Source organism: Vespa crabro, chromosome 2, assembly GCF_910589235.1.
Source record: "Vespa crabro chromosome 2, iyVesCrab1.2, whole genome shotgun sequence".
NCBI lineage: Eukaryota > Metazoa > Arthropoda > Insecta > Hymenoptera > Vespidae > Vespa > Vespa crabro.
This window is the reverse complement of record NC_060956.1, coordinates 10769144-10783998: the sequence shown is the minus strand read 5'-3', so window position 1 is coordinate 10783998 and position 14855 is coordinate 10769144. Positions and strand designations below refer to the sequence as shown.

The 14855-nt window shown below is 31.3% G+C and overlaps 4 protein-coding genes and 1 long non-coding RNA gene across 12 annotated transcripts; 2 read left to right on the top strand and 3 right to left on the bottom strand.

Moving 5' to 3' along the window:
- Positions 1–1051: 1051 nt before the first annotated feature.
- On the bottom strand, positions 1052–2000 carry LOC124422123 (larval cuticle protein A3A-like). Its single transcript, XM_046958151.1, has 2 exons — positions 1989–2000; positions 1052–1874 (listed from the first exon to the last, which is right to left on the bottom strand). The coding sequence occupies exons 1-2, from the start codon at positions 1998–2000 to the stop codon at positions 1158–1160; spliced, it is 729 nt and encodes a 242-aa protein (XP_046814107.1). The 3' UTR covers positions 1052–1157.
- Positions 2001–2716: 716 nt separating this feature from the next.
- Positions 2717–5281, top strand: LOC124422395 (cuticle protein 21-like). Of its 2 annotated transcripts, XM_046958793.1 has the most exons (3): positions 2717–3489; positions 3560–4202; positions 4537–5281. In XM_046958793.1, exons 2-3 carry the CDS (start codon positions 4191–4193, stop codon positions 5200–5202), a joined length of 678 nt encoding a protein of 225 aa, XP_046814749.1. In that variant the 5' UTR covers positions 2717–3489; positions 3560–4190; the 3' UTR covers positions 5203–5281. The 2 variants fall into 2 exon arrangements, with proteins under 2 accessions (XP_046814749.1, XP_046814748.1); XM_046958792.1 differs by having other exon boundaries at positions 2717–4202.
- Positions 5282–5775: 494 nt separating this feature from the next.
- LOC124422390 (structural maintenance of chromosomes protein 6) lies at positions 5776–11082 on the bottom strand. Of its 2 annotated transcripts, XM_046958777.1 has the most exons (19): positions 10672–11081; positions 10287–10479; positions 10062–10214; positions 9745–9989; positions 9546–9665; positions 9296–9426; positions 9023–9223; positions 8686–8879; positions 8457–8603; positions 8172–8356; positions 7787–8097; positions 7481–7700; positions 7227–7397; positions 6956–7143; positions 6673–6838; positions 6478–6591; positions 6196–6393; positions 5988–6121; positions 5776–5894 (listed from the first exon to the last, which is right to left on the bottom strand). In XM_046958777.1, exons 1-19 carry the CDS (start codon positions 10774–10776, stop codon positions 5870–5872), a joined length of 3201 nt encoding a protein of 1066 aa, XP_046814733.1. In that variant the 5' UTR covers positions 10777–11081; the 3' UTR covers positions 5776–5869. The 2 variants fall into 2 exon arrangements, with proteins under 2 accessions (XP_046814733.1, XP_046814734.1); XM_046958778.1 differs by lacking the exon at positions 6478–6591 and having other exon boundaries at positions 10672–11082.
- A 169-nt stretch (positions 11083–11251) lies between these two features.
- On the top strand, positions 11252–12341 carry LOC124422397. Its single transcript, XR_006941857.1, has 2 exons — positions 11252–11575; positions 11672–12341. It is a non-coding gene; the product is annotated as an uncharacterized LOC124422397 (long non-coding RNA).
- Positions 11675–14853, bottom strand: LOC124422392. 6 transcript variants are annotated; one of them, XM_046958789.1, is made up of 8 exons: positions 14337–14683; positions 14092–14150; positions 13693–13859; positions 13441–13602; positions 13280–13365; positions 13044–13200; positions 12913–12956; positions 11675–12829 (listed from the first exon to the last, which is right to left on the bottom strand). In XM_046958789.1, the coding sequence occupies exons 1-8, from the start codon at positions 14401–14403 to the stop codon at positions 12687–12689; spliced, it is 885 nt and encodes a 294-aa protein (XP_046814745.1). In that variant the 5' UTR covers positions 14404–14683; the 3' UTR covers positions 11675–12686. The 6 variants fall into 6 exon arrangements, with proteins under 6 accessions (XP_046814745.1, XP_046814740.1, XP_046814741.1 ...); XM_046958784.1 differs by having other exon boundaries at positions 11676–12829; positions 13693–13919; positions 14092–14276; XM_046958785.1 differs by having other exon boundaries at positions 11678–12829; positions 14092–14276.
- Positions 14854–14855: the final 2 nt, after the last annotated feature.

Here is a 14855-nt window from a genome sequence, read left to right as displayed (position 1 = left end):
GTGATACGCACATGCTGCATGTATATGTATATGTACTTCCGAAAAATACGAGTGCGGTCCATTTCGCTTCGATTACACAATCTTTTAAATCGTGTCCCGGAATTTGAACTCCTTTCTCACTCGGTTATGAATTCGACTCGTGCGATCAGCAACGATCAACGACATTGTCTTCAATAACTACCTACATGAAGTCTCTCATTCTCCTATTATTTTACTCGTCTCAATCTTCCACTAATAGATTTGTTATATATTTTTATGTCCTTGAATTGCGACTGTAAAGTTCTGCCAAGGATAACCAAGAAAAGGAATGAGGAAAACCACATATAAAAAACAAATAGACAAAATTATATCAATAACTTGTTTGAATAACGACCAAGACTCGGTCATTTAAATAAGATCAATAAAGAAAATATTAAGAGATAATTTGTTTTTTGTAGTAATATTTACATACGAAATAATATTTGCGCGGCATTGAAACGCTCATTAATTTCATCAAACGCTCATTATATTCATCTGAATCATCGTATCGTTGCCAGAATCTTTTAGCAAAAACCCTAAAGCAACATAAGTTATGATTAACAACCAAACTCCATCAAAGTAATGTATAATTTCATGGTGTATATGTACCAACAATTTCCTCAAATCGAAGCACGTACGATCTTAAGGATCCTTTCAAGCCGACGTTAAACGTTCGTAACGCGAATTAACGATGTTGGAATGTCTTTCACGTGTCAGAAGGCGTTCAAGAAAAAACAGACGAAAAATGGAGAAAGTGGGCCAATTTTGACAATAGTCAAAAAGAATTTTGGCTATGGATAGCATTTCGTGATAGAAAAGAGCTTAATCATTTTGTCATTCCTTTTGACAAGAAAGCGAAGTAAGTTATAAAATTATAAATATCCAAGCAAGTTGCGAGATAAAATGATGTATGTATGTTTCTCACAGTGATAGCGATATAAGTATACTTATCTAACAGTATAAAGATAAAGGGAAAAAAAAGGAGAAAGAGAAAGTGAGAAATCGGAGTTGTGATAGAAACAAGCCAAAAAGATTAGATTAGTAACTCAATTTAATCAGTCACATGTAGTCTGCTAAGAAAAATAAATAAGATTCGGCCTTAGTCGACAACAACGTGGTGCGTGGAGGCAAGTGTGGACTTAATGGTAAAGAGTTGGTGCAGCGTAAGAGACGGCTGGGGTAACTGCAAACTTGGCAAGGGAGGCAGGATGAGCGGCATAGGCGATGGGTGTGGCATGGGCGGCGTAAGTGACAGCTGGCGCAGCGGCAAATTTAGTGTAAGCTGGTTGCAGCGGAGTTGCGGCGTAGCTAAGAGCTGGGGCAGCTGCTAACTTGGCGTATGCTGGTGCTGCAGCATAGGCGAAAGGAGCAGCGTGAGCAACAGGGGCGGCAGCAATCTTAGCTACTGGTGCGGCATAGGCCAGAGGAGCTGCGTGGGCAACTGGGGTTGCAACGTGAGCTACTGGAGCAGCAGCTACGGCTTTAACAGCGACGGTAGCGGGTTCTTTGCGTACAACGGCATTGAATCCATTTACAGGATCAGCGGTATAGTCAACGGTGCGTCTGGAGCCATCAGCTTCGAGAAGAGAGTAGCTACCCTGAACGACATCGCCGTCACGAGTCTCCTGTTGGTTCTTAGCATCACCAGTTAGACTGTCGTGCACGTCGTAAGCGTAGCTATATTGGGGATGCGGATCGTAGTCGGCATCAACGGCTTTAGCTACTACAGCTTTTGCTACTGGAGCCACTGCAGCTACTGGAGCCACTGCAGCTACTGGAGCCGTAGCATAAGCCACAGGGGAGGCTGGGATCAAACCAGCATTAACGGCGGCCACGAGGGTGGCGAAGGCTACGAACTAAAAGAAAAAAAATAATTTGTTAGAAAAACTTCAAATTTCGCTTTAACGTTAAAACTTAAAGATTGGACATAGATGTTTTTAAAACAAGAGCTGTATCGATCCTTTACCCACCTTGAAGGCCATTGTTGAATAGACTCGGTTTGTTTGGATCGACTAAGCGACTGATGATGTCCAACGTTGATTCCCGCTGGTTTATATACTCGAGTTCGCACAGTTACTCTTTCCCCCACTATTACTTTCGGCCTACCAAACTTTGAAAGTTCGGCAAAGTTAATATCGGCTGAAGTCAACCACACTTGAACTTGGATAGTTCAAATCTCTTATGATCTATATACTTGTATATATTATTTTCGGAAGTATTAAAAATCTATGGATGTCTACAAAATTAGTATAATCTTCTAATGTTCTATGAGTTTATATTGTTCTTTATCGATGAAATGATCATTGATAATTAGTTGAAGTATCTTCTAAATAGAAAATATAGACATATTATAATAAAGAAAAAACTTGTAGATAATTCGATATCTTTAAAAAACATTGAAAAATACTAGACATTAACTTGTATTTTTAATTTTTCACGTTTTCTGCAATAGATTCTTTTTTAATCCTACATAATTTATATTGAAATAGGAATTTCATCAAAAATGAAAAGATTAAAATTATATTATATAACACTGAAATTTTATAATAACTATTTTACACTTTGTAACATAGTTTTCTTAACTTATTATGAAAATGCACATATTAAAAAACGCAACATATTTCTATAAAAAATTACAAATTTTGTAGAACAGAAATAAATAAAAAATACAGTGTTATATATTATAATATTACGGTATTATTTCTTTCTGATTTCTTTGCATTTGACAGCAAAAAAATCAAAAGGATATCCATTCTTTGTCTCTCTCACTAAGTTTCAAGTCTGGTGCCACGTATCAAAAATCGTGAACGATGGTGCGTCGCGAAAGTTTCGAAGGAAACGTGTCAGCCAGTATGTCCTGAACAGCGAACTACCTCTTCGATTGCGTCATATCTAACGTTACAGCCGGCGGGACCACGAGAAATAAGTGGAGCACTTTCATAAAGAAAAGATAGGTGGGCTGCCGAATCATTGGTACGCCCCGATCGATTGACAGCCCGTGGCAATCGAAAATCGTACCGTGCCAATCGAAAATCAAGATTTTGCTGGTTCACCGTCTTTTGTCATAGCAATACGCCCAGGAAGATTCAAGAAACTTTGATCTTAATGCGAGGAGATAGTTTTAGATCCATTTAGATCACATTACGTTCTTTCTATATTCGCATATGTTAAATCAAATAGGCTTGCATGACTTTCTTTTTTCTTACGAGTATCGTAACGAACAAATAAGAATTTGATCAAATTTTTAAAAAATCCGTAAATAAAGATATGTAACAGGTATGACAATATATCCATATATGGATCCGGATCCACTTCGATCGAGTCCTTTGTCCTATGCTTTTTTTTCTGTTTTGCATTAATTAAAAAAAGAGCAGTCAGCTTTGATTTTACCAAGTATGGGGATACTCAAGGTCGAAGAAAGAAGTTTATGGGCCACTAACCGACGACGAGCTATATACCGGATATACTTCGGTAATCCTAATTTCTCGCTTTCGATCTCTTGAAAAAATACAATATCATTATTTGAAATCTTATTATTTAGTTACAGTTAAATACCAAAACATCATTGCTTTTAACTCATCTAATAGAATAGATTGTAGCTACGTATTGTGTCTAAAGTATATATCTGGAGACTTCAATGAATGCAATTGCAAAGGAAATGAACATTTCATCAAAGTTTCTCCGATAAACAACTTGTATGAAGGAGAAAGTGGAATGTAGAAAATGTTACGAGGGTAAAAAGAAATGACAGATAGTTCGAAAGTAGGGTCAAAATGGAAAGACAAAGGATAGATTGGTAAATGGATACCTTGATAAACGGATTGAATGACAAGGTCAGAAAGAAAGGCGAGACTTGGCAGAGAAGTCTACGGTATAATTAAGTAACTCGTAGCAAGGACGTGGCCCAGTCCGAAACGATGGTTCCTCCATGGTGCCGATGATCCAACGATCACTGGCTGGTCGTGCATTGGGCGTGGTCCGATTTCTTGCTCAATTTCGCATTGCTCCGTGGCCGCGAATCGGTTGACCGTCGTAAGAACCGTCACCCGGTTACGTCAGCAGCCCCGTGAGCCCTGCTCCGTCGAGTATAAAAGCCGAAAACCATCCATCCATAGCATCATTCGCATCACAAACTACCAGATCGACAGATCTACCAATCCACTCGAAGAACAATGGCCTTCAAGGTATACCAAAAGAACACTTTTATGCGTATCGAAGAGTTGTGAATACAATCGCTTTCTTTTTCTCTTCGTTTATTACATCGTATAAATCATCGTTGCTTCGTGAAAGAAAGAGATCGTTCGTAACACGAAGCCATTGTAATCCTTCGAATATCGCCGCGAATGTAATCTATTCGAAAGCGACATGTCGATTTGCATTTCGATTCGTTTGACACACACGAATTTTAGAAACGCTCTAAGCATACGCATATAAAAAAGAGAATCATTGAATTGAACGAAATCAATTGAATATTCGAAGTATCTTCTTTTAACTAATGAATCTATTTTTTCATTACAGTTCGTAGCCTTCGCCACTCTCGTGGCCGCCGTTAATGCTGGTCTGATCCCAGCCTCCCCTGTGGCTTATGCTACGGCTCCAGTAGCTGCAGTGGCTCCAGTAGCTGCAGTGGCTCCAGTAGCAAAAGCTGTAGTAGCTAAAGCCGTTGATGCCGACTACGATCCGCATCCCCAATATAGCTACGCTTACGACGTGCACGACAGTCTAACTGGTGATGCTAAGAACCAACAGGAGACTCGTGACGGCGATGTCGTTCAGGGTAGCTACTCTCTTCTCGAAGCTGATGGCTCCAGACGCACCGTTGACTATACCGCTGATCCTGTAAATGGATTCAATGCCGTTGTACGCAAAGAACCCGCTACCGTCGCTGTTAAAGCCGTAGCTGCTGCTCCAGTAGCTCACGTTGCAACCCCAGTTGCCCACGCAGTTGCCCATGCTCCTCTGACTTACGCCGCACACGTCACAGCTCCCGTTGCTCATACTGCTCCCCTTGCTTACGCCGCACCAGTATCCAAACTCGCTGCAGCCCCAGTCGCCCACGTTGCTCCTCTCGCTTATGCCGCACCTGTCGCCAAATTCGCCGCTCCTCTCACTTACGCCGCACCCGTAGCCAAACTTGCAACCCCCGTCACGTACGCACAAGCAGCCCCGGCCTACTATCATTGAACTGATCTCTGAACTCATCTCTTGTTAGGAACAATGTTTGATCAATAAATTTGTTTTTTTTAGCAACTATATAAAAAAATTGCCTTTCTCTTTAGATCTTTGTATTGCCTTTTTACTTTATCCTCATATTTTCTCATATTTAACATTCTCTTTTTGTCATAAAAAAAAACAGTTATATTTATCAAAAGTTTTACGACTTTAATTAACATCTCTTTAGGTGATCTCATGAAAAGGAAACGAAGATAGAAATTTGAGTAATGAGCTCGGTCGGTGCCGTTTCACGGACATCGTTCTTTGAATACTTTCTCCGACCAATCATTGCACAACACAACCACGCCCCACACCTCCGTCCACACGGAGCATCGTACATAATGCGCGTAATGTAAAATATTGCATTATTTGGGAACTCCTACCGAACCAGATTCGCACAATAGCCCGAACCTTGATCCACTTACAGTTAATATATCCTCCTCTCCGATATACATATTTCGCGGGACTTGAAGTGTAGAACGTAGTAATATCTTTATCATATATTTTTAAATAAAAATAAGGCGATTAAATAATAACTTTACGTTTTCTGACATTGTAATTCTTTTTGTTATTTTTTTCACATTTTTACAAAAAAATATAACCTTTCAGAAAATTCACAAAAAATAGAAATTATCCATTACGCTCTTTCTGGCGGAGCTAATCTGAAAAAGGATAGAAATATAATTAACTTAGAAAACTTACTTTTCCATTCTGCGTATTCCTTATATTACAAAAATAATATACGCTACACTTACTGATGTATCGTCACAAAATCTTCTGCCAAGATATTTGACGTGTCCAAAGGTGTAAGGAAAGTGAATTGACATTGAGGATGTGATTTAGTGTAATCTAATAAAATATCCATTATCACTCGTCGATTTACCTTATCCTGACAAAAAAATTGTAAAAGCAAATATCATAACTATGAAAAATGTAACTCGATATAGAAAATGATCAACGTACCATAAATACATCAAATTCATCCAGAAAATAAAATGGCAAATTAGTACAGTCCCAAAGAGCTAACATGAAAGCAACTGTAGAATAAGATCTTTCTCCACCGGATAACGATCTAGTATCGGTAATTGAATTTTGATTATCATTTTGAGGGCTTACTTGTAATGTAAGTAATTTATGTACATGGTCGATGTTTATACTACCCTGAAAAAATAGTGATTTCATTAGATCAAAGTTAAGCGAACAAATTGAAAATTGTAGAATAAAATACTATATATATCTGGGTACCTTATATTTTCTAAGTGCTAATATAGTAGAAAAAGAATTTTTTACTTTAACGCCAATAGCTTGTTTCATATTTTCATACATTTTTTTCCGGCTTTTAAGACGTCGCAATTGATTCTATAAGTATAATTTAAAAAAAAAAATATCATTCGTCGACGTATATTGTAAAACTAAAATTCAATTCTGCAGATAACTTACTCTATTATTCTCTTCAATAACAGAAGAGAATTCAATTACGTTACTGTATTTTTCCTTCATGCTTTTTAACTTTTTAGACAATTCTTTTTTAGAACCAAATGATTGTTCTACTTCATGAATCTTCCATTTTAAACTTTTATGCAAGTTCTTTATTTCATTCATCGTTCTGTAGAATAACATTGTTTAAAAATAAAATGTAACTTTATAAATATACATATAAAATTCATGTAATTATTTGAAGAAAAAATAATAATAATAATAATAAATAAAACCTAATTTCAACCTTTCTGTATTCATCCTTGGACAACATTTACTTGCATTTTCTATCGCTTCATTTGTTATTTCTTGTTGACTTTCAAATTCTGCAACAGCACTTTGCACAGCTTCTTCGGTTTTTTTTAAAGTACGGGTTGCTTGCTGATCTTTTAAATGAAGCATTTCTTTCTCATCTTTAAGACGACGAATTTCTTCCTGTGAAATCACAATTCAAAAATGAAGCAATATAGATAACTCTTTAGAAAGATACTGAATAAAAAATATATAATATAATTTACGTTTAAAGGATTGACTTTCAAGTCTAAGTCATATCTCAATTCTCTGTAATGTTTAACTTCATTCTCTAAATTATTAATATTCTTTTCCAATTGTTCTATCTCTATACTTAAACGTTGTTCTTCTGATTTTTCATTTTGTAATTTTTTCTCTAATTCTGTTAATTCAGTATGCTATAATTAAGAAATTATTAGAATTTAATAGTGACTTAGTTTATATGTCAAATGATTTACCACGTTATTTAAATTATGCTTACAAATACGGTTACTGATATAGCTTCACTCGCTTTTATTTTATCTGTAAAATCATTAATTGCTGTTTTATATTTGTCTCGTGCAGAATGTAATTTCGCTATTTTAGCATTAACATCTGCTAATTCTCGTTGTGTTCGTTCTGTCTGTTCACATAAATTTGTATATAATTTCATACCAGCATTTCTTTCTTCTTCGACAATAGCGAGTTCTTCTTCTAATCGGCTATCGGACAATTTATGAAATATTTTTAATTGCTACTAAAAAATAAAATATTATGAAAAATATTTATGTAAGAAAAATATATTCACTGAATGGCTTCCGTAGTAGATATTTGAAGATATTTAGCCCTTATTCCCCGTCTTGCTCCATAAGTTCGATAATTTGGATCTGGATAAAACATATCACCTTGTTGAGTTATGGCTCTTTTACAATTATGTGGAACTTTCTTTGCATCAGACATAATTTCGCACGCTTCTTGACCTGTTCGAATGAGTAATACACATTCGATCTCCCATTGATCTATTAAACAATTTGCTACAACAGGATCCGATATTTCCATTGCCTCTAACATGTTGAAATAGTCAGACGAACGAGTACAATGTTGACTAACGTCATGAATCTGAAAATAATTATATATTGTTATAATCTATATTACTTTTTATTTATATGTTTTATAACATTAACCAGACTTACTTTACTGAAAAATTTGCTATATACGATTTGAGGTATTCTTTCATTAAGAAAAACTTCTTCCATGATTTTGGTAAGTACTTTAGCATCCTCACTGTTATCTGCACAAAATGTACTAAAACAAGTAGCACCCAAAAAATTTTCCACAGCTGGAATCCATTCTGGATCCTTCATCATTACATATGCACCTATATAAAAATCGAATATATAAAAACATTCAATATGAAATATAATTTAAATATTTTATATAAGAAATGAACAGTAATTAAATAAATAATTCTAATATACCTAGAGGACCACGAGGTCTCTGTTTAAATCGTCCTTTTTTATATTCTTCTTCGATACGTTTAAGTAGCCGTGGTATATTTGGTCCAAATACGATTAATGCATTATCAGATTGTTGCTTTAAAACTTGTAATTCTCGCTTGAGTTTACCTTTTTTTAGGGATAAGAAATAATATATAATACGACATAAAAGTAAAAGTGCATTCAATCTATTTACAATATTCATACATACGAATCCGAACTTCATTACTATCTATTTCGATCTTTTTTGATTGTATTTCTTGAGAACGTCTCACTCTGTTTGTTTCTAAATGCATCGAATCTGTTTTCTTCGTACGTAACATAGCTTCAACTTCATCAAGTTTATGTTGCAATTCTCCAAGACATTGTTTTATCTTGTTTCGTTCATCCTGTTTATCATCTCCGCTATATTTATAAACATAATTTTTTCTATGTAATCTTACTATTTTTTTATATTATATGTATTATATATATATTATATTATTATATGTAATAAATATATAAAAATATTATTTTATTTTATATTATTTATATCATAATCATATTACCATTCTAACCGCTGAATTTCTTTACGAAGTAAGTTAATATCGTCCGCCAAATGTTTTGTTTTTATTTGCGCAATACGCAATTCTTTTATTTTAGCAGAATATGTCTCTTTTTCAACAATACATTTATTTTTTGCATCTTTGAATTTATTGGAACTATCTAAAACCTTTTGTTCTGCTTGTTGTACTTCACTCTGTAATTGCCTATAAAATGAAAATAATATTAAACACATAAATAAACATGATTTTTTATAATATATTATATCTCGTACTTACGTTATTTTTTCAGTAATTTCTGCATCTTTGGTTTCCATAGATCCAGCAGTTTTTTTAAGTTCTTGTAGTTTCTGTTTACACTTCTGCAGATTTTCTTTATAATGTTGAAGTTTTGCCTCTTCTGATATCGCCTGAATTTTTAAGTACGTATTTTAAGCAATACTTTATTATCTTTATTACTACTAATCTTGAAAGTTTTCAAATATACAAATAAATCAAAAAGATATTTATAGATATAATATTAACTTACAATAGCCCACTGCAATTCCATATGTAAATCTTCTAATTTATTTCTTAATCCATCAACTTCATTTAATAGTTGTATTCTTTCTTTAAGATCATCAAGTTCTTCTTTTGTTTTATGTAATACCTATAAAATTTCTTAATTTTATTTTTAGCTTTATTAGAAATTAAATCATTAATAATATCATTAAAAAATATATGCATACCTCATTAGCCTGTTCCAACTTTTTATTTGCTTCTTCACTAGAAATTATAGCTTCTCTATAATTATTCCCAATGACATCCAAACGTGTAGCTTTCATAAATAGTTCGTATTTTTCTTCACTCTTAGATGATACTAAAAATGTTTTGGACACATCTTGATTTAATATTGAAATTGGATTATCTATTTGTATATTCATTGCGTATAATATACTCTCTAATTCATCTCGCTTTGTTGAAATAACTTCACCTTTAAAACAGATATAACTTTAACAAATTATTACTGCATTATATTAAATATAAAAAATGAAAATATACATACCTTGCCAATTTTTAATTTTATATCCAGAACGTTTGCCTATAGATCGAATAATTGTTATCCAATCACCATATATATCATGTTTATAAGCCATACAACCTTTATTAATCAATGTTATTTCTATAACAGCCACGCTTTTACCTTTCTTGATAAAATCTATTGAATAGATCAGAATTATAGTATATATACTTTAACTTTAGTATTTGTAACACTTTATTATATGTTTACCTTTAACGGATACACCTCTATTAGTAACATTGGCTCTAGCTCCAAGCCCTATTGTTAAAGCAGTTAATATAGCACTTTTACCACTTCCATTTCTTCCCACAATAAAATTTACATTTTGATTTAATGTTACTTGCATAGCATCATGACACATGAAGTTCTGCATAGCGATTTTGGTTATTTTACCAACAATATACTGTAAAAGAAAAATAAAAAGGTATAAATTTATCACTTGCAATATATATATATATATATATATATATATATATATATATATATTAGTAGATAAATTTCTTTTAGATTTTAAATTCTGTAATGGTTCTTTTAATAATAATTATTATTTATTACATTTTTCTTTCATTCTGTGTTGTACTTCCAAAATACTTACTTTCCGCGTAGAAGTGTTGTCAGAAGAATTTTTCGATTTTTTTCTATTATCATTTTCAAATTCCACGCTTCTTCTCTTTTTTCTAATCCTTTGCTCTTTTGCCATCTTATAAATAAAGAAAGTAACAACGATAACAAAATTATAAGGCAAAAAACGATAACCACAAAAACTTTTTCTTTATCATTTAATCCTAACATTAAATTAATTCTTAATGACTTTGACTCTATTTCTTCTTTCTCTATGATTATAAGAATAATATATTGGACATGTAAAAATATAAATTCGTTACAAAACATTTAATATTATTTTATATAAAACAATAAACTTTGATTGTATACACGTATAACATAAAAATAGTTCCCGCCAGACTGTTATTGTCAACCTTTGTGTAATTTCTGATTCAAAACCTATCGAAAAACAACCCAATAACATAATGTTAACCAATAACTGTTCTCTAATTTGATTGGCCATTTATTAAAATTGGTAAACTATGAACCAATAACAAAAGAAAGAATTTACAAACTAAGAAAACTTAAAATATGCTTGGTAATTATTAATTTCACATTTACTTAGTAATTATTATTAACTTGATAATTATTATACCCCTGAGAGGAGGTGAATTTAAATGAAAAAATAAATAGAAAATGTAGAATAACATTTTTTCGTACAAGGATTTTTGCGGATAAATTTATAATTTACAATTCAGTTTTGTCATAATGTCGATATGGTTACATACACAATGGAAGACAAAAGTATTTACATATAGTACATAAAATAGAAATATGGAAATAAAAATTATTATATTTTTTATACATTATTAATTATATTGATATATATGTGATTGTATATTGTATTCTAACATTAGTAATAACAATTATGAAAAAAAAAATAAAAGTTAACAACGGTAATAATTATAAATTTATTGCTTGCTAAATTTTCATTGTGACAATAATTGTTATAAATTTATTTAAAGAAGGTAATTCGTATTCAAACATTGCAGCAATTGTAAAAAGAAGTCATTCAACAGTACAAAGTATAGTGAAGAAATTTAATAAAGCAGGAATATTACAAGACAAAAAAAAGTGGTCGACCAAGAAAATTGTCATTGAAAGAAAAATGAATAATTGTTCAAATTATTAAAAATAAAGCAGACATAAGTGCAGGAAAACAGGCATAAGTGCATCTGAAATTGCATCTGAAATTCAAAAATATAGTCACACAGACCAGCCGGAAACCATTCGACGAGTGCTCCATCGAGCAGTGTATAAATTTAGAGTAACTAGGAAGAAACCATTACTAAGTAAAGTAAATAAACAAAAAATATTAAAATTTTCTAAAAAATATATAAATATTGAAACTGACTACTAGGATAATCGAGAGTATACCGACATGATCCTCGTGTTAAGTGTAAATGCAGGCAATGCATTTATGACTACTGAATACTATAAAGATCGTTATCAAAATCATCGATATCCAGATTGTAAAGTCATTCAAAGAACTGATCAAATACGTGAGGAAAATGGATCTTTTAAAACACTTTGTTGGCACAGAAAATTTCTAGAGATAAAAACAAATATAGAGGAACAAGTTTTGTAAAATATAAAAAATAACTCTAATATTAGTATAAAATTGTATCTTAACTGCATCTCAATATAATGTTTGTATAAAAATTGTTGCTGGAATATTATACGAGAATAGATTTTCAGAAGGAAAAGAAGACAGAAAAGAATTAAGTATCATTTGACACACAAAAGATATTTTTGTACAATTCAAAGTAATTTCACTTTTGAAGAGAAATAACTAAACTAAAGAAATGTAAAATTTAATTGAATTTACAATTTTTATTTTCTTAATGTTTCTATATTTTGTATAATTGATCAATTGATTATAATATAAAAAAGTCTCAGAGATCTGCTACTATCGGGAACAATAATCTGGATTTAAAAAACAGCTCTTTGAAGAAATAGAAAATTCATGGGGACCGGTATTTTTCCATTTATTTCTACATTTATTTCCTAAATAAATTTATATTTTGCAAATAGTTTATTTAAAATATATTTTACTTTTGTATCTATATTACTGAAACTCTTACTTGGAATATTATTTTTTCTACAACAATTTATACCATCGATACCAACATTTTGTTTTAATTGTTCTTCTACAATATTCATAGAAATTACTAAGACAATCTATAAATGCAACAATATAACTTTATTTTTAACTTTATTTAATTTGTCTTACCACTATCACTTTGATATTGTATTTTATCAAATCCTGATTCATATCTAAAAAAATGATTATAATAATTAAAAGAAAAATCAAATCACAAGTTCTACAATAAAATTAATATATATTTTAATGATATATCTTACACGGAAGGTGTAAAATTCGACATCTTTTCGAATTGTCTTTTTTTCACAGATAAAACACAAGAATCATTCTTTATTTCTTTCTTATCTAATTTTTTCTCTTTAAGTATATGCAATAATGTATCTGCTGTTGTTACTTCAAGATCTGTAGCAATATGAGCTAAAAAGAAATTATGAAGGAATGAGTTTAAACTTGTTGGCAATAGAGCAATTGCTTTATTAGCAATAAATTTACTAACGAGATTGATCTAAAAGTTTTTCAAAATAACGATTTGTTCTCCAGCATGGCCTTGTCTCATTTGTTGATATTTCCTTTCTTTCGCTTCTAAAAAATACAGTTTATAATTAAATGAATAAGTAATTATTTTTATTCAACATATATAATCATTGTAAAGAGTACTCTTCTTTTGTATCCGTTTCATTCGAGATGTGATTATTTTGTGATGCAGTTTGTTGAAAATTAATTTCTTTGAGCATTTTATATTTGAGAGAATCTTTAAATCGAGATATTTTTTTTGTATTCTCATTATTTTTCAATAGTTCAGTTTTATTCTGTGTCCACCTATAAATTTTTTAAGGAAGCCTATTTTACAGATAAGAATTCTGAGGTAATAATAGTAGTTCTGTATAAATTTAATATAAATATACATACAATGGTAAAGGTTCATTAGATATAGCATAGTAACCGTGCAATCCAAAATTCGGTATTTCTTGAATTGCAACGAATTCGGACATGCCACCTCCTATTATAGTATAAATTGAAGGTAAGGAAGATGACAATCTTTTTGTTGGAATTACTAATTTTATCATGTCCATTGCCTGACAGAATACATTACATACAATATATATATATATATATATATATCGTTTTATTTTTTTCTGTTATATTAAAATTTCATTACTAATACAAATATATATATCATCTTGATACATTAGAAACCACATTTCTATTACATATTGTATACTTTTTTAAAAATTTAATAAAACATAATAAACAAATTCATTGCTACTCAGTGAAAAACTTTTTAACATAATTTCATTATTAACAAACCGTGTTCATTTCTGGATGATGCGGAAGTAAACCTTCAGGTGGATGTTCTGTAAAAATACCTGTAAGATTGTTCTTTTGTAGTGCGAATAACAATAATTTCAAATATTCAACATGAATATTGTCCTTCGGAATACTTTCATTTATTTCAGTCAATTTGTTCAACCATAATGCAGCCATTGCACGATCTACGTATACATAATATTTTTAACAGAATTTAATGCAGTAGTCGAGTGAAATGAATTTACCTTTGAGATTTGGTAGGTTAAGAATTAGAGGTTTCGTAAATTTTAAGTAAAACGTAAAATCATCCATGTCATTATAATGAAACGTTAAATATTTTCGATATAAACATATATTGTGTATATGTTTGATTAATAATATATTGGGTTAGGTATCAATAACATAACCAGAGATAATTTCAAATTCTTTTGTATAAATACTAAAAAATGGTATAAATCTTATTTAAAAACAAAAGAATAAAGAAAAAATTCAAATCGATTGTACTCGTGTTTTGATCGATTATCATGATTTGAGAAAATCTAAAAATATAGTTTAGACAATAAAGTTTTTAGATAGTATAGACAATAAAGTTATTTACGACAACGATGCTGACTAATAATCGAAAATAAGTAGATTACGCCACTGTGAAAGATACAGCACGGTGTATTCGATATCTTATTTAATTTCATAAGAAATACGCATAATGCGCAGTACGAATGCGCATAATTCATGGACCAGTTAAAACACTTATACCTCTCCAATCA